The 18,424-nt window shown below is 44.0% G+C and overlaps 1 protein-coding gene across 1 annotated transcript in view; it reads right to left on the bottom strand.

Annotated features, from left to right (window-relative positions):
* Positions 1 to 6,610: 6,610 nt before the first annotated feature.
* LOC126419433 (chymotrypsin-like protease CTRL-1) overlaps positions 6,611 to 18,424 on the bottom strand; it is a 192,202-nt gene continuing 180,388 nt past the window's right edge. Inside the window, exon 5 of the mRNA XM_050086622.1 lies at positions 6,611 to 6,775. Within this exon, the coding sequence (XP_049942579.1) occupies positions 6,611 to 6,775 (165 nt within the window). The remainder of the gene's footprint in view (positions 6,776 to 18,424) is intronic.

The following is an 18,424-nucleotide window of genomic DNA, read 5'->3' as shown; positions in this document are numbered from 1 at the left end:
CATGGAATTCTTTTAGATAAACTAAATCATTAAGGTCTGAGGGGGGCAGTGCACAAATGGTTTAATTATTACTTAACTAGAAGAATGCAGAAAGTTGAAATAAGTGGTTCATGTAATGTTAAAACCTCAGCAGATTCCTCAAACTGGGGAGCTATCAAGTACGGCTCCCACAGGGTTCGGTCTTAGGTCCTTTATTGTTCTTGATTTACATTAATGACTTACCATTCCACATTGATGAAGATGCAAAGTTAGTTCTTTTTGCTGATGATATAAGTATAGTAATAACATCCAAAAACCAAGAACTAAGTGATGTAATTGTAAATGATGTTTTTCACAAAATTATTAAGTGGTTCTCAGCAAACGGACTCTCTTTAAATTTTGATAAAACACAGTATATACAGTTCCGTACAGTAAATGGCACAACTCCAGTAATAAGTATATACTTTGAACAGAAGTCTGTAACTAAGGTAGAATTTTCAAAAATTTTAGGTGTGTCCATTGATGAGAAGCTAAACTGGAAGCAACACATTGATGGTCTGCTGAAACGTTTGAGTTCAGCTACGTATGCTATTAGGGTTATTGCAAATTTCGGTGATAAGAATCTCAGTAAATTAGCTTACTATGCCTGCTTGCTTTCGTATGGCATCATATTCTGGAGTAATTCATCGTTGAGTAGAAAAGTATTCATTGCTCAAAAACGCGTAATCAGAATAATTGCTGGAGCCCACCCACGGTCATCCTGCAGACATCTATTTAAGGATCTAGGTATCCTCACAGTAACCTCACAATATATACAATCACTTATGAAAGATGTTGTTAATAATCCAACCCAGTTTAAAAGTAATAGCAGTGTGCATAGCTATAACACCAGGAGAAAGAATGATCTTCACTATGCAGGATTACATCTGACTTTGGCACAGAAAGGGGTAAATTATGCTGCCACAAAAGTCTTTAGTCACCTACCAAACAGCATCAAAAGCCTGACAGATAGCCAACTAACATTTAAAAATAAATTAAAAGAGTTTCTAGATGACAACTCCTACTCATTGGCTGAATTTTTAGATATAAATTAAGGGGGAAAAAATAAAAAAATTAAAAAAAACATAAACATTAGTGTCATGCAATATTTTGTGTAATATAATATCTTCTACAGACATCTTTTATTAACCTGACATGTTCCACATTATTACGAAGTGTCGTATTCATGATCTATGGAACAAGTATTAATCTAATCTAATCTAATCTAGTCTGTGAATAATGACCTTTTGCTGCCTGTTGCTAAAGTAAGAGGTGAACCAATTGTGAGCTACTCCCCTTATTCCATAATGGTCCAACTTCTGGAGCAATATTGTGAGATGAACACAGTCAAATGCCTTTGTTAAATCAAAAAATACGCCAAGCGTTCAGAACTTTTTGTTTAGCCCATCCAGTACCTCACAGAGAAAAGAGAATATAGCTTTTTCAGTTGTCAAACGACTTCTAAAGCCGAACTGTACATTTGATAGCAAATCGTGTGATATAAAATGATCCATTAACCTTACATACACAGCCTCTTCGATAACTTTTGCAAACACTGATGGCATAGAAATAGGTCTAAAATTATCTACATTATCTCTTTCTTCCTTTTTATAAACCGGCTTTACTACTGAGTACTTTAATCGCTCAGGAAACTGACCATTCCTAAAGGAAAAATTACAAATATGGCTAAATACGGGGCTAACATGTGCAGCACAGTACTTTAACATTCTACTAGACACTCCATCATAACCATGAGAGTTCTTAGTCTTCAGTGATTTACTTATTGACTCAATCTCCCTCTTGTCTGTATCACAGAGGAGTATTTCAGACATCAATCCCGGAAAGGCATTTGCTAAGATATTTATATGATTTTCTGTAGAAACTAAATTTTTATTTAATTCACCAGCAATGCTCAGAAAATGGTTGTTAAATACTGTACATATATCTGATTTATCAGTAACAGAAATATTATTGCTGCAAACTGACTTTATATCATCAACCTTGTGCTGCTGACCAGACACTTCCTTCACAACTGACCATATGGCTTTAATTTTATCCTGTGAATTAGCTATTCTATTTGCATACCACATACTTTTTGCCTCGCTAATAACATTTTTAAGCACCTTACAATACTGTTTGTAATGGGCTACTGGTAGTTATATTTGTAAAATTGTGTGCAGGTGAGTGGAAGAGATGTACACAGGAGCACAGATGAGCACAGTCAAGTGGCTGAGCAGCACGAAGCACAGCACAGAAGCGACAGCGTGGCGTTTGGCACCAACGTATCTGGGCTGAGCTAGCGGCATTGCTCCACGCAGCAGCTGGGACGGACATAGTGACATAGGTGAGGATGACTCACCACGGTGGCACTCGGGTGACGTGCCTGACGACCTGGTGCAGCATGACGGACAAGCTGAATGAAGAGGATTGAAGGATGAAGTGGGGCTAATGGCATGGACACTAATTTGCAAGCATGCAGCGCTCGTAACGAAAACGTACACGAATATGATCCTACACAGCAGTGTCTCTACGAGCTTGTTGCACACCCTACATAACTGTGATAAACGTTCTCCTTGTGAGAATAGTAGATAAGTGCCACTTGTCACTCGCAATAACAATGAAAGGTGCACAACAAACCCATTCCGGTAAGAGAATTCTTTTTTCCCAAACATGTCTTGGCGCTGCTCCGTTGGCAATCATTTTTCTTCTTTCTGTCTCTTCACGAGATCTCTATCCAGTGTCATGAGTTGTGATGCCCAGCTATACCCACAATGAAACAGATGATAAACCATTATAAAAGAAGTATTTTCTGACCAGTGCACCGACAGATATATCAAAATAACCCGATCCCACGCCACAGCTACAATGCCTTGTAAATCAACTAAGAAGCACTACGCCTAATTACAACGCCCAACACTATTAGATTAAACCTTTTCACCTGACGACTGCGCTTTGCAGTGCATAATCAGTGTAGGTACTGTGCAAAAAGCCATGTGCAGCAAACTAGATGAGTGAACGTAGGTGGAGAAAAGATATTTGATGTCTGTATCAAGACCTCACAGTGAGGAAACAACTGTAGGTGTATTATGCTTTACCTTACAGTAAACTCCACTGACAATAATTCTAGTCACGATTTCTCAAGTTATACTCTGTCTATGCGCAAACACTATGCGATCAAAAGTATCCGGACACACTCTAAAACATACGTTTCTCATATTAGGTGCATTGTGCTGCCATTTACTGCCAGGTACTCCATATCAGCGACCTCAGTAGTCGTTAGACATTGTGAGAGAGCAGAATAGGTTGCTCCACGGAACCCAAAAATTGGTTCAAATGACTCTGAGCACTATGGGACTTAACATCTGAGGTCATCAGTCCCCTAGACTTAGAACTACTTAAACCTAACTAACCTAAGGACATAACACACATCCATTCCCGAGGCTGGATTCGGACCTGCTGTCGTAGCAACAGCGCGGATCCGGACTGAAGAGCCTAGAACCGCTCGGCCACAGCGGTCGGCGCGGAACTCACAGACTTCGAACGTGGTCAGGAGATTGGGTATCACTTGCGTCATACGTCTGCACGCGGGATTTACACACTCCTAAACATCCCTAGGTCCACTGTTTCCGATAGTGAAGTGGAAACATGAAGGGACACGTACAGCACAAAAGCGCACGGGCTGACTTCGTCTGTTGACTGACAGACACCGACGACAGTTAAAGAGGGTCGTAATGTGTAATAGGCAGACATCAATCCAGACCGTCACACAGGAATTCCAAACTGCGTCAGAATCCACTGTAAGTACTATGACAGTTAGGTGGGAGGTGAGAAAACGTAGATTTCATTTTCGAGCGGCTGCTCATAAGCCACACATCACGCCTGTAAACGCCAAACAACGCCTCTCTTGCTGTAAGGAGCGTAAACATTGGACGATTGAACTGTGGAAAAACCTTTTGTGGAGTGACGAATCACGGTACACATTGTGGCGATCCCATGGCAGGGTGTGGATATGGCGAATGTCCGATGAACGTCATCTGCCAACGTGTGCAGTGACAACAGTAAAATTCGGAGGCGGTTGTGTTATTGTGTGGCCGTGTTTTTCATGGAGGGGGTTGCACCCCTTGCTGTTTTGTGTGGCACGATCACAGCACAGGCCTGCATTGATGTATTAAGCACCTTATTGCTTCCCACTGTTGGAGAGCAATTCGGGGATGGCGATTGCTTCTTTCAATACGATCGAGCACCTGTTCATAATGCACGGCCTGTGGTGGTGTGGTTACGTGACAATAACATGCCTGTAATTGATTGGCCTGCACAGAGTCCTGGCCTGAAATCTATAGAACACATTTGGGATGTTTTGGAACGCCGGCGCTCCGTGAAGAATGGGCTGCCATTTCCCAAGAAACCTTCTAGCACCTAATTGAACGTATGCCTGAGAGAGTGGAAGTTGTCATCAAGGCTAATGATGGGGCAACACCATACTGAATTCCAGCATTACCGATGGATGGCGCCACGAACTTGTAAGTCATTTTCAGCCAGGTGTCCGGATACTTTTGATCACATAGTGTACACATGTAAATAAGCAAAACAATTATTACCGTAAATGATAGATTTTGGGGTTCTCATGTGTGTAATATGTGATCGGGACACCCACAGAAGTCAGTTCAGTCGAATTGTATATGGAGAACTAGAGACCTTGAGATATGTTGTGAAATGGTACACATTCATTAACCCAGGTGAGTGTACTCTCATGTTATATTTATGATGTTCCTTGTAATGTGTGGCTATTTATTTCTGATGAGTTTATATTAATGATTAGGCACGCAGGTACTAAATAGTTGAGTGGATTAGTGTAAAATGCGGGAATAATATATCTAAGAATGTCACCTTTTTATACTTCATTTACATTGAATTTCCTTTTTGTTTTAAAATGCTAGTCTGTTGTTGAACGATGATATAATTTATTTAAAACCATGATTTGTGTATGACTGGCATTATGAGAATGGGTGTTAAGTGTCAGGAATAATTGAGAGGGTATGGAAACAATATGTACAAGTAATTTGCGTCCATAGTTAAATGGAGCCATCGTAAAGTGTGAGTGAGGGACTGTTGCGACAACACAAGAGGTTTCGTTAGTGTACAAGTAAAGGACAGGAATTCTTTTGGTAAAAACATGGGGGTGTGAATGTGGTAATAGCTGAATACTAAATCAAACTGTTATGTGAAGCTAGTTCTGAACCTTCTGCAGATTGGATGGATATAACTTTGGATCAAATGTACGAACATGGGAACACAGGGGTCAAACCTGTACCCATCATCCCCTTTCTTTGCAGCATTTGGACTTGTCAGTTAGTTTGGAGAAAGTGACTGGGAAACGCAGCATCCTGCTTCTCAGCGTAATCTCCCCTAGTGTCAGTTTCTGTTATGAGTAGGGAGGTGATGAGCGTTGTCAGTCTTGTCTAGGAGTTCTCTTCACCTTTATATAAACATAGAAACATTTACATCTACTACAGCTAGATCTATATTATGCAAACGACTGTGAGGTGCATGGCAGACGGTACGAAATGGTTCAAATGGCTCTGAGCACTATGGGACTTAACATCTGTGGTCATCAGTCCCCTAGAACTTAGAACTACTTAAATCTAACTAACCTAAGAACATCACACACATCCCTTCCCGAGGCAGGATTCGAATCTGCGACCGTAGCAGTCGCGCGGTTCCCGACTGAAGCGCCTAGAACCGCTCGGCCACAGCGGTCGGCGAGCCTATGTGAACATTCCATTTCATAGCCCTACAAACTGTTACACCCAGGTATTTGTGCGAATTGGCCGGTTCCAACACTGATTCATTGACATTATAGTCATAGGGTACTACTTTTTTTCCTTTTTCGAAGTGCACAATTTTACATTTCTGAACATCTAAAGGAAGTTGCCAGTCTTTGCACCACTTTCAAATCTTATCAAGATCTGACAATATTTATGCAGCTTCTTTGTGATAATTCTGAGGCTACTACTAGCATTGCCTGCAAGGTCATTAATATACGACATCAACAGCAAGGGCCCAACACACTTTCCTAGGGCACACCTGAAGCTACTTCTACATCTGACGATGATTCTGCGTCCAAGATAACAAGCTGCATCCTCCCTACCAAAATGTGCTCAATCCAGTCACAAATATCGCTTGATACGCCATGTGATAGGACAATAAGCGTACGTGTGGTACAGAGTCAAATGCGTTTTGAAAATGAAATACTGCACCCACGTGCCTTGATCCAGGATTTTCAGTATGTCTCGTGAAACATATCACAAGTAGTTAATTTCTATGAATTACGATTTACTGAGTTAGGAGATAATGAGTGATTACGAGATTTGCAAGTAGTCGTTTTTTATTTCTGTTTTGCTTAACTTTATTTCGCTCTAAGCTTTTGAACTAACTGTGTCAGAACGGACTCTGAGTCTGGCCATGCCCTGGACGTGCAGTTCACACAAAGTAAGGCGGTTTCACTACTGCCTCTCGCAGTTCATCTTCAAAGAAACTACCATTGCAGCAGATGGCGTCACATTTGAACTGTGTCGCAGAAAATATTAACTTCTCATTTTGCCATTTTGTCGGTCGTGGTGATCCACTCGAGGAAGGAGGTCACTCTGGCGTAGGCGGTCGGTATTCGTGGGTCGCAACACTCGGGACCAAAGCTAACGATGCCGATCTGCTTGTAACTTCCTCCGGTCTTTACAACAAGTGCACTTCCACTGTCACCCTGCAATGTAAACAGCTATTTTTGTTCAAACATCTAATGAAGTTATGCTACAAGTGTTAAGGGGGACATATGCAACATTTCAAACTCTTTGGAAAAAACCTTATAATGTCCAAAGTTTTCAAGGCAATGAATTGAATTTGACATAGTTCTTAAGAAATGTTACATGGATACACACATATGTTTTCATGACTCTTGAAATTATACGTTTTAAATTATAAGCAAATGAAATTTTTTCAACAAGGTGAGTACAAAAATTACTTTTTGAAAAATCTGTCAGAACGAACTTAATGTATATTTTGTACAGAGTTTGGTATACCGTTGTTACAAATATATATGGAACAGAATATTGATACCTTCTTTTGAAAGATTTACACAGCTCTCCATATTTCTGTTAAAAATTTCAGAGATTTTTTCTTATATAAATGCCTTACTATTGTAGTAAATGAAAATTCCTTCCACAGGGTGTTTCATTATAGTATTGACTAATTGCATGCCAAATTTAAGTAATATAACGTCAGTTGTTTGTGAAGAAAAGGCACACAAAGTTACCAAGCGTAACCCGAATCAAAGATTTGACACTGTTTTTATTAGGCCTTCCCTTATCTGGATGAACTAGAGCAAATCATATGCATTCTCCTCTTCGTCCTTTAGCGTCTTTCTTTGCTTATTCTCTTATGTTAACGTGTTTCTCGAGTTGGTCTAGGGTAGTGTCTTTGAATAGTTATCAAAACGTCCTCGCTAACGGGTTCGAACGCCGCCACAGCTGAAATTTTGAATGATTATCAGCATTGGAGGCCAAAGACGTCCTCATTTTGGCGGTAGAGTTTCAGGGAGCTCTATTTCCCTGGAGGAGGGGGAGGGGGCAGGATTTACACCTTCACGGGAAGAATCAGCAGTGATTAACGGCATGGAGATGCAGAAAACAATGGAAACCACTGGATTAAAGATACATACCCTGTATCCAAAGCCCATGGGCCCTCTACATCTACACATCTACATCTACATCCGTTCTCCGCAAGCCACCTGACGGTGTGTGGCGGAGGGTAGCCTGAGTACCTCTATCGGTTTTCCCTTCTATTCCAGTCTCGTATTGTTCGTGGAAAGAAAGATTGTCGATATACCTCTGTGTGGGCTCTAATCTCTCTGATTTTATCCTCATGATCGCGAGATACACGTAGGAGGGAGCAATATACTGCTTCACTCCTCGGTGAAGGTATGTTCTCGAAACTTCAACAAAAATGTGTGTGTGAAATCTTGTGGGACTTAACTGCTAAGGTCATCAGTCCCTAAGCTTACATACTACTTAACCTAAATTATCCTAAGAACAAACACACATATCGATGCCCGAGGGAGGACTCGAACCTCCGCCGGGACCAGCCGCACAGTCCATGACTGCAGCGCCTTCGACCGCTCGGACTTCAACAAAAGCCCGTACCGAGCTACTGAGCGTCTCCCCTGGAGAGTCTTCCACTGGAGTTTATCATCTCCGTAACGCTTTTGCGGTTACTAAATGGAAAAGTGTCATGATGATTTCTCCATTGGCAAAAAATTCCTGAATAGTCTCCCATTCGGATCTCTGGGATGGGACTGCCAAGAGGAGGTGACAATGAGAAAAACATTAAATAACCAACGAAAGAATAACATTCTACGGGTCGGCGCGTGGAATGTCAGAAGCTTGAACGTGGTAGGGAAACTAGAATCTGAAAAGAGAAATGCAAAGGCTCAATTACCATACAGTCAGCATCAGTGAAGTGAAATGGGAAGAAGACAAGGGTTTCTGGTCAGATGTAAGTGAGATAATATCAACAGCAGTAGGAAATGGTAGGACGGGCGTAGGATACGTTATGAATAGGGAGGTAGTGCACAAAGTGTGTTACTGTGAACAGATCAGTGATACGGTTGTTCTCATCAGAACCAACACCGACAACAACTTAGAACTACTTAAAAGTAACTAACCTAAGGACATCACACACATCCATGCCCGAGGCAGGATTCGAACCTGCGACCGTAGCAGTCGCGCAGTTCCTGACTGAGTGCCTAGAACCGCTAGACCACCGCGGCCGGCACACCGACAGCACTGGTTCAGGTGCACATGCCGAAGTCGTAAGATAACGAGGAAGAGAGAGTGAAAGTATATGAGGATACTGAACGAGTAATGCAGTACGTAAAAGAAGATGAATATCTAATGATCATAGGGGATTGGAATGCGGTTGTAAGGGTATGTGTTGAAGAAAGGATTATTGTAGAGTATGGATTTGGTACTAGAAATGAGGGAGGAGAAAGAGTATTGAGTTCTGGTATAAATTTCGGCTAGTAGTAGCGAATACTCTGCTCAATACATGCAAGAGGCGGAATTATACTTGAAAAAGACCCGTAGATAAGGGAAGATTTCGTTTAGATTACATCATGGTCAGACAGAGATTCCGAAATCAGATACTGGATTGTAAGGCACACCCAGGAGCAGATATAGACTCAGATCACAATGTATTAGTGACGAAGAGTAGGCTGAAGTTTTAAGAGATTAGTCAGAAAGAATCAATATGCAAACAAGTGGGATATGCAAGTATTAACGAATGACAAGATAATTCGAACTTCTCTAAGTTTATAGATACAGTCGAAGAAGAATTGACATCTTCTCTAAAAAGGGCAATCACAGAACAGAAATGTTCAGGGAAAGTCAGGAATACAGAAATACATGTCACTGAGGAATCAAATAAATTGGAAGTGCAGAGAAGATAAAACGAAACGGCTGCATGAAAACTGTGAGGAAATAGAAAAAGAAATGACTGTCTGAAGGACTATCTCAGCAAATAGGAAAATCAAAACAGTCTTGGGTGTAATTAAAATCAGGTGATGTACATTAAGAGTGCAACGGGAATTCCACTGTTAAGTGTAGAGGAGAGACCGGATAGGTGGAAAGAGTACACTAATGGTCTCTAGGGGGGGGGGGGGGGGGAAGTCATTGGGACTATTCAAGTTGGTGTGTAGAATATATGAGTCTGGCAACATACCATTCGACTTTCGGAAACATACACTCCTGGAAATGGAAAAAAGAACACATTGACACCGGTGTGTCAGACCCACCATACTTGCTCCGGACACTGCGAGAGGGCTGTACAAGCAATGATCACACGCACGGCACAGCGGACACACCAGGAACCGCGGTGTTGGCCGTCGAATGGCGCTAGCTGCGCAGCATTTGTGCACCGCCGCCGTCAGTGTCAGCCAGTTTGCCGTGGCATACGGAGCTCCATCGCAGTCTTTAACACTGGTAGCATGCCGCGACAGCGTGGACGTGAACCGTATGTGCAGTTGACGGACTTTGAGCGAGGGCGTATAGTGGGCATGCGGGAGGCCGGGTGGACGTACCGCCGAATTGCTCAACACGTGGGGCGTGAGGTCTCCACAGTACATCGATGTTGTCGCCAGTGGTCGGCGGAAGGTGCACGTGCCCGTCGACCTGGGACCGGACCGCAGCGACGCACGGATGCACGCCAAGACCGTAGGATCCTACGCAGTGCCGTAGGGGACCGCACCGCCACTTCCCAGCAAATTAGGGACACTGTTGCTCCTGGGGTATCGGCGAGGACCATTCGCAACCGTCTCCATGAAGCTGGGCTACGGTCCCGCACACCGTTAGGCCGTCTTCCGCTCACGCCCCAACATCGTGCAGCCCGCCTCCAGTGGTGTCGCGACAGGCGTGAATGGAGGGACGAATGGAGACGTGTCGTCTTCAGCGATGAGAGTCGCTTCTGCCTTGGTGCCAATGATGGTCGTATGCGTGTTTGGCGCCGTGCAGGTGAGCGCCACAATCAGGACTGCATACGACCGAGGCACACAGGGCCAACACCCGGCATCATGGTGTGGGGAGCGATCTCCTACACTGGCCGTACACCACTGGTGATCGTCGACGGGACACTGAATAGTGCACGGTATATCCAAACCGTCATCGAACCCATCGTTCTACCATTCCTAGACCGGCAAGGGAACTTGCTGTTCCAACAGGACAATGCACGTCCGCATGTATCCCGTGCCACCCAACGTGCTCTAGAAGGTGTAAGTCAACTACCCTGGCCAGCAAGATCTCCGGATCTGTCCCCCATTGAGCATGTTTGGGACTGGATGAAGCGTCGTCTCACGCGGTCTGCTCGTCCAGCAAGAACGCTGGTCCAACTGAGGCGCCAGGTGGAAATGGCATGGCAAGCCGTTCCACAGGACTACATCCAGCATCTCTACGATCGTCTCCATGGGAGAATAGCAGCCTGCGTTGCTGCGAAAGGTGGATATACACTGTACTAGTGCCGACATTGTGCATGCTCTGTTGCCTGTGTCTATGTGCCTGTGGTTCTGTCAGTGTGATCATGTGATGTATCTGACCCCAGGAATGTGTCAATAAAGTTTCCCCTTCCTGGGACAATGAATTCACGGTGTTCTTATTTCAATTTCCAGGAGTGTATTATCCACACCATTCCGAAGACTGCAAGAACTGAAAAATGCGAGAATTATCCCACAATCAGCTTAACAGCTCATGTATCTAAGTTTCTGGCAAGGATGATATACAGAAAAATGCAAAAGAAAATTGAGGATGTGTTAAATAACTATCAGTTTGGCTTTAGGATAGGTAAAGGCACCAGAGAGGCAATTCTGACATTGCTGTTGATAATGGAAATAAGGCTAAAGAAAAATCAAGACACTTTCATAGGATTTGCCGACGAGGAAATAGCGTTCAACAATGTAAAATGGTGCAAGATGTTTGAATTCTAAGAAAAATAGAGGTATGCTAAAGGGAGCGGCGGGTAATATACAATATGCACAAGATCCGAGAGGGAATAGTAAGATTGGACTACCAAGAACGAAGTGCTCGGATAAAAAAGGGCGTAAGACAGGGATGTAGTCTTTCCCCCCCCCCCCCCCCCCCCTACTGTTCAATCTGTACATCGAAGAAGTAATGATGGAAATAAAAGAAAGGTTCAGCAGTGGAATTAAAATTCGAGGTGAAAGAACATCAATGACACTATTCGCTGATGACATTGGTATCCTCACTGAGAATGAAGAAGAATTGCGGGATTTGTTGTACAGAATGAACAGTCTAATGAGTACAGAATATAGATTGAGAGTAAATCAAAGGAAAACGAAAGAAATGAGAAGCAGCAGAGATGAGAACAGTAAGAAAACATCAGGATTGTTGGTCACGAAGTAGATGAAGTTGAGGAATTCAACTACCTAGGCAGCAAAATAACCAATGGTGGACGGAGCAAGGAGTACATCAAAAGCAGACTAGCAAAGGCGAAAAGGGCATTTGTGGCCAAGAGAAGTCTACTGGCATCAAACATGTTCCTTAACTTGAGCAAGAAATTTCTGAGGATGTAAGTTTGGAGCACCATATTGTATGGTAGTGAAACATGGACTGTCGGAAAACCGCAACAGAAGAGAATCGAAGCATTTGAGATGTTCTGTTACAGGCGAATGTTGAAAATTAGGTGGACTGATAAGGCAAGAAATGAGGAGGTTCAGCGCTGAATCGGTGAAGAAAGAAATATGTAGAAAACACTGACAAGGTGTAGGGACAGGATGATAGGACATCTTTTAAGACATCAGGTAATGACTACCATGGTACTAGAGATGGAGCTGTAGAGGCAACAACTGTAGCGGAAGGCAGAGATTGAATCCACTCAGCAAATAATTGAGGATTTAGGCTACAAATGCTACTCTGAGATAAAAAAAAAGAATAAGAGCAAACAATGAATAATAAGAGTGGAGGACCAAGAACGAAGTTGGTTTGGAAACTTTGTGGTTGCTGACGACACAGGTATGCTGCTAAGGGGCACAGACATGCCCATACCAGAAACACCCGGCGGAATAATTTAACTGGTTTACAACTGGTTCACAGCAAAATACTATGCCCTTAATTTAAGGAAACTTAATATTACGCAGGTTCAGTACCACTGGACCAGAAAGTGGATAAATTAAAGGAAAAAGAGAAAGAAATTCGGATTTACATTTATAAATCTGTCTCTGTGGCGTGACGTGCAACTCGAATTGCCATCAGACTTTTCGTGTATTCGCTCACGATTGACAGCATAATATTTGAGGGCGGTAGAGTTATGGTCAGAAATCATCTACTCTACACATTTTTCAAACGGCTCGAAGCACAATGCGACTTAACATCTGAGGTCATCAGTCCCCTAGACTTAGAAATACTTAAACCTAACTAACCTAAGCACATCACACACATCCATGCCCGAACCAGGATTCGAACCTGCGACCGTAGCAACAGCGCGGTTCCGGACCGAAGCGCCTAGAACCGTTCGGCCACAGCGGCCGGCCTAGACACTTTTCCTTTCTTTATTGTTATTTCATCCTCCTCGCTCCATATCGGCCCGAGGTAGGCTTTAGCTGTACAATGAAACTGCTCTTTAGCCAAGACGAATAACTAAGACGAAAAAAGCACTAAATTAAAAGCTGAGATATATACAAAAGAATTAAAAAAAAATTGTAAACGTGAAACTAATGGATGGTTTAATATAAAATAAACTTAATTGTCACTAAAACGTGAAATAGTTGGCCTCGGAAGGTTTGTTTGAGAAGGGGGAAAAGTTAGGTTGTTGAGGAGGGTAGGAGGAGGGTATTGGAAATTTGTGGTAAGGTCTTATGGGATCAAACTGCAGAGGTCATCGGTCTCAAAGCTTACACACTATTTAACTATCTTACACTAAGGGCGGCACACACCCATGCCCGTGGGAGGACTCCAACCTCCGACGGAGGGAGCCGCGCGGACCCTGACAAGACGCCTCAAACCGCTCGGCTACCCCGCGCGGCGAGGAGGGTATATTAAGTCTGGCTAGCTGATAGGTAGTGTCAGTGGAAAGAAGTGGACGTAGGGGGACAGGAAGAGAGGAGAAGCTGGGGTACCGGGAAGTCCACAATGTGAAGGGGAAGAAGGGGAAAGGATAAGGAAAAGATTGGGATGGAAGCAAAGGCAACCCCTGCTTAGTTGGAATGAATTTGTAGTTAGTAGGATGGATAAATGTCAGGGTGGAGTCTATGATGTGAGAGAGGGAAACGGTTGACTTTCTTTAGGAGAGTATGTGGAGGCCGTAGGGTTGTTGGAATGTATCGACAAAGGTGCGGCTGCGTACTAGTATTGCAAATTAAAAGGGAGAGAATAGATTTTTGGAGTCGAGTTGACGGATCGTGTAGGTTGTTGTAAGGATGGAAAAGACCCACCATTGTTTAGTAGCGAAATTCGGAGGACGCTGAGGAAGCAGAGGCTGTTGTACTCTCGGTTCGAAAGGAAACGCACAAATGACGTCAAGCGAAGGTTAATAGACATTCGGGTCTGCGAAAAGATGTATGCGCGAAGCATACAGCAACTACCACTGTCACACCTTAACAAAACATCTGGAAGAGAACCCGAGGAAATTCTTGGCGCATGTAAAATCGCTAAACGGGTCTAACGCTTCAGTCCCTTGTTGACCAGTCTGATTTGACAGCTGAAGATAGCAAAAAGAAAGCCGAAGTTTTAAATTTCACATTCAACAAACCGTTCACACTGGCGAATCGTACAAACATACCATCACTTGAGCATCGGACAAGTGACGGTAGTAGTAATAAGCATCCCTGGCGTAGAGAAATAACTGAAAGATTTGAAAGTAAATAAATCACCAGTTCCGGACGGAATCTCAGTGCGATTTTGCAAAGAGTATTCTACGGCACTGGCCCCTTCCCTAGCCTGCATTCATCGTGAATCTCTGGCCCCGCACGAAGTCCCAAGCGATTGGAGAAACGCGCCGGTGACTCCACTATATACAGGGTGTTTCAAAAATGACCGGTATATTTGAAACGGCAATAAAAACTAAACGAGCAGCGATAGAAATACACCGTTTGTTGCGATATGCTTGTGACAACAGTACATTTTCAGGCGGACAAACTTTCGAAATTACAGTAGTTACAATTTTCAACAACAGATGGCGCTGCAAGTGATGTGAAAGATATAGAAGACAACGCAGTCTGTGGATGCGCCATTCTGCACGTCGTCTTTCTGCTGTAAGCGTGTGCTGTTCACAACGTGCAAGTGTGCTGTAGACAACATGGTTTATTCTTTAGAACAGAGGATTTTTCTGGTGTTGGAATTCCACCACCTAGAACACAGTGTTGTTGCAACAAGACGAAGTTTTCAACGGAGGTTTAATGTAACCAAAGGACCGAAAAGCGATACAATAAAGGATCTGTTTGAAAAATTTCAACGGAGTGGGAACGTGTCGGATGAACGTGCTGGAAAGGTAGGGCGACCGCGTACGGCAACCACAGAGGGCAACGCGCAGCTAGTGCAGTAGGTGATCCAACAGCGGCCTCGGGTTTCCGTTCGCCGTGTTACAGCTGCGGTCCAAATGACGCCAACGTTCACGTATCGTCTCGTGCGCCAGAGTTTACACCTCTATCCATACAAAATACAAACGCGGCAACCCCTCAGCGCCGCTACCATTGCTGCACGAGAGACATTCGCTAACGATATAGTGCACAGGATTGATGACGGCGATATGCATGTGGTCAGCATTTGGTTTACTGACGAAGCTTATTTTTACCTGGACGGCTTCGTCAATAAACAGAACTGGCGCATATGGGGAACCGAAAAGCCCCATGTTGCAGTCCCATCGTCCCTGCATCCTCAAAAAGTACTGGTCTGGGCCGCCATTTCTTCCAAAGGAATCATTGGCCCATTTTTCAGATCCGAAACGATTACTGCATCACGCTATCTGGACATTCTTCGTGAATTTGTGGCAGTACAAACTGCCTTAGACGACACTGCGAACACCTCGTGCTTTATGCAAGATGGTGCCCGGCCACATCGCACGGCCGACGTCTTTAATTTCCTGAATGAATATTTCGATGATCGTGTGATTGCTTTGGGCTATCCGAAACATACAGGAGGCGGCGTGGATTGGCCTCCCTATTCGCCAGACATGAACCCCTGTGACTTCTTTCTGTGGGGACACTTGAAAGACCAGGTGTACCTCCAGAATCCAGAAACAATTGAACAGCTGAAGCAGTACATCTCATCTGCATGTGAAGCCATTCCGCCAGACACGTTGGCAAAGGTTTCGGGTAATTTCATTCAGAGACTACGCCATATTATTGCTACGCATGGTGGATATGTGGAAAATATCGTACTATAGAGTTTCCCAGACCGCAGCGCCATCTGTTGTCGAAAATTGTAACTACTGTAATTTCGAAAGTTTGTCTGCCTGAAAATGTACTGTTGTCCCAAGCATATTGCAACAAACGGTGTATTTCTATCGCTGCTCGTTTAGTTTTTATTGCCGTTTCAAATATACCGGTCATTTTTGAAACACCCTGTAAATAAATGCCGTGCGGCTAGGGTCTCCCGTCGGGTAGACCGTTCGCCTGGTGCAAGTCTTACGAATTGGCGCCACCTTGACGACTTGCGTGTCGATGGGGAGGGAACGGTGCTGATAAGGACAACACCCACTCCCTGAGCATAGCAAATCTCCTACCCAGACGGAAATCGCACCCGGGCCGTTAGTTATGACATTCCGTGGTGCTGACCACTCAGCTACCAGGGGCGGACACTCCAATATATAAGAAGGGTAAAAGAACAGACCCGCAAAATTACAGACCAATATCCCCAACTTCGGTTTGCTGCAAAATCCTTTAATATATTCTCAGTTCGAATATAATAAATTTTCTTGAGACTGAGGAGCTTATGTGCACGAAACAGCATGGTTTTAGAAAGCATCGCTCGTGCGAAACTCAGCTTGCCCTTTTCTCACACGATATACTGCAGACTATGGATGAAGGGCAACAGGCAGTTTCCATATTTCTAAATTCCCAAAAAGCATTTGAAATGATGCCCTATTGCAAGCTGTTAACGAAGACACGAGAATGTAGAATAAGTCCACAGATATGAAAATGACACGAAGACCTCTTAAATAATATAGCCCAGTAAGTTGTCCTCGACAGCGAGAGCTCATCAGAGACAAGTGTATCGTCAGGAGTGCCCCTGGGAGATGTGAGACGAGTGCTGTTGTTCTCTGTATGCACAAATGATTTGACGGACAGGCTGGGAAGCAATCTGCGGTTTTTTGTCGATTATGCCGTTGTGTACGGTGATTTGTCGAAGTTGAGTGACTCAATGTCTGGGCGTAACGTTGGAAAGCGATGTGCGATGGACAGAATATGTGAGAACTGTGATAGGGAAGGGGAATGGTCGACTTCGGTTTACTGGGAGAATGTTAGGAAAGAGTGGTTCACCTGTAAAGGAGACCGCATGTAGGGCGCTGGTGCGACCTGTTCTTGGGATCCGTACCAGGTCGGATTGAAGGAAGACGTCGATGCAGTTCAGTGGCGGGCGGTAGGTTTGAACAACAAGTAAGTGTTATGGAGACGCTTCAGCAACTCAAATAGGGATGCCTGGAGGGAAGGTGGCGGTTGTTTTCGAGGTATACTATCGAGAAAATTTAGAGAACTGGCATTTAAAGCTGACTGTCAAATGATTCTACTGACGCCAACATACGTTGCGCGTAAGGACCATGAAGATAATATAAGAGAAATTAGGGCTCATATGGAGGCATATAGATAGTCGTTCTTCTCTCGCTCTGTTTGCGACTGGGACAGTGAAGAAAATGACTAGTAGTGGTACAGGGTGCCCTCCACCACACACCATACGATGGCTTGCGGTGTATCTACGTAGATGCAGATATAGCAGATGATCAGTTTGAATGAGGGAGTTGGAAATATGAGACGACGCAGTATGGACATTTTAAACGAACTACCGGCGTGATTTTACTTTTTCTACAGCTTTTAAGGTAGCACACCAGTCGTGGATCTCAAATTATCGCAACACATGCCGCAGTACTCTACTCGGCACAGAAGAGCTAGTTAACTAATATGTGCAGCACTGGCAAGCTTGCTCAGCCTGTATTGACAGCACTTAATCGTTTGCGGAGGAGACATGATCCATCCTTCTTTACACCCTCTGTTGCATCGCTAGAGGCCAGGCAGCCCCACAATTTTCTGACCAACAGCGTTACTCAGTCCAGGCAGCGGCTCTCCCCACCATTACGACGGCAATAAACTTTTAATGTGGTGGGTCGGTGGCGGTTTTTGTTGCGTTGGCAGAAGAGCCAACACCGTGTTACTAGTGGAGGCCGAAATGCACGCGTTTTAGCTCACGCAGGCTGGCGTGAGGAGGGAAGAACAATACTCACGTGAGGTCTGGAACATGACAAGGAATTATAATTCAGCAAGCGAACGTAATTAGTTTGATACTTAAATTTAATCCATTAATGGTCAACATCGCTCTTGACGGTACATGATTCACAATATTATCTGTTCTAATTACTGAATATGGCGCCTTGCTAGGTCGTAGCAAAAGACGTAGCTGAAGGCTATGCTAAACTGTCGTCTCTGCAAATGAGAGCGTATGTAGACAGTGAACCATCGCTAGCAAAGTCGGCTGTACAACTGGGGCGAGTGCTAGGAAGTCTCTCTAGACCTGCCGTGTGGCGGCGCTCGGTCTGCAATCACTGATAGTGGCGACACGCGGGTCCGACGTATACTAGCGGACAGCGGCCGATTTAAAGGCTACCACCTTGCAAGTGTGGTGTCTGTCGGTGACACCGCAGTTTT

Source organism: Schistocerca serialis, chromosome 9, assembly GCF_023864345.2.
Source record: "Schistocerca serialis cubense isolate TAMUIC-IGC-003099 chromosome 9, iqSchSeri2.2, whole genome shotgun sequence".
Lineage (NCBI taxonomy): Eukaryota > Metazoa > Arthropoda > Insecta > Orthoptera > Acrididae > Schistocerca > Schistocerca serialis.
This window is presented reverse-complemented; position numbering and strand designations above follow the sequence as displayed.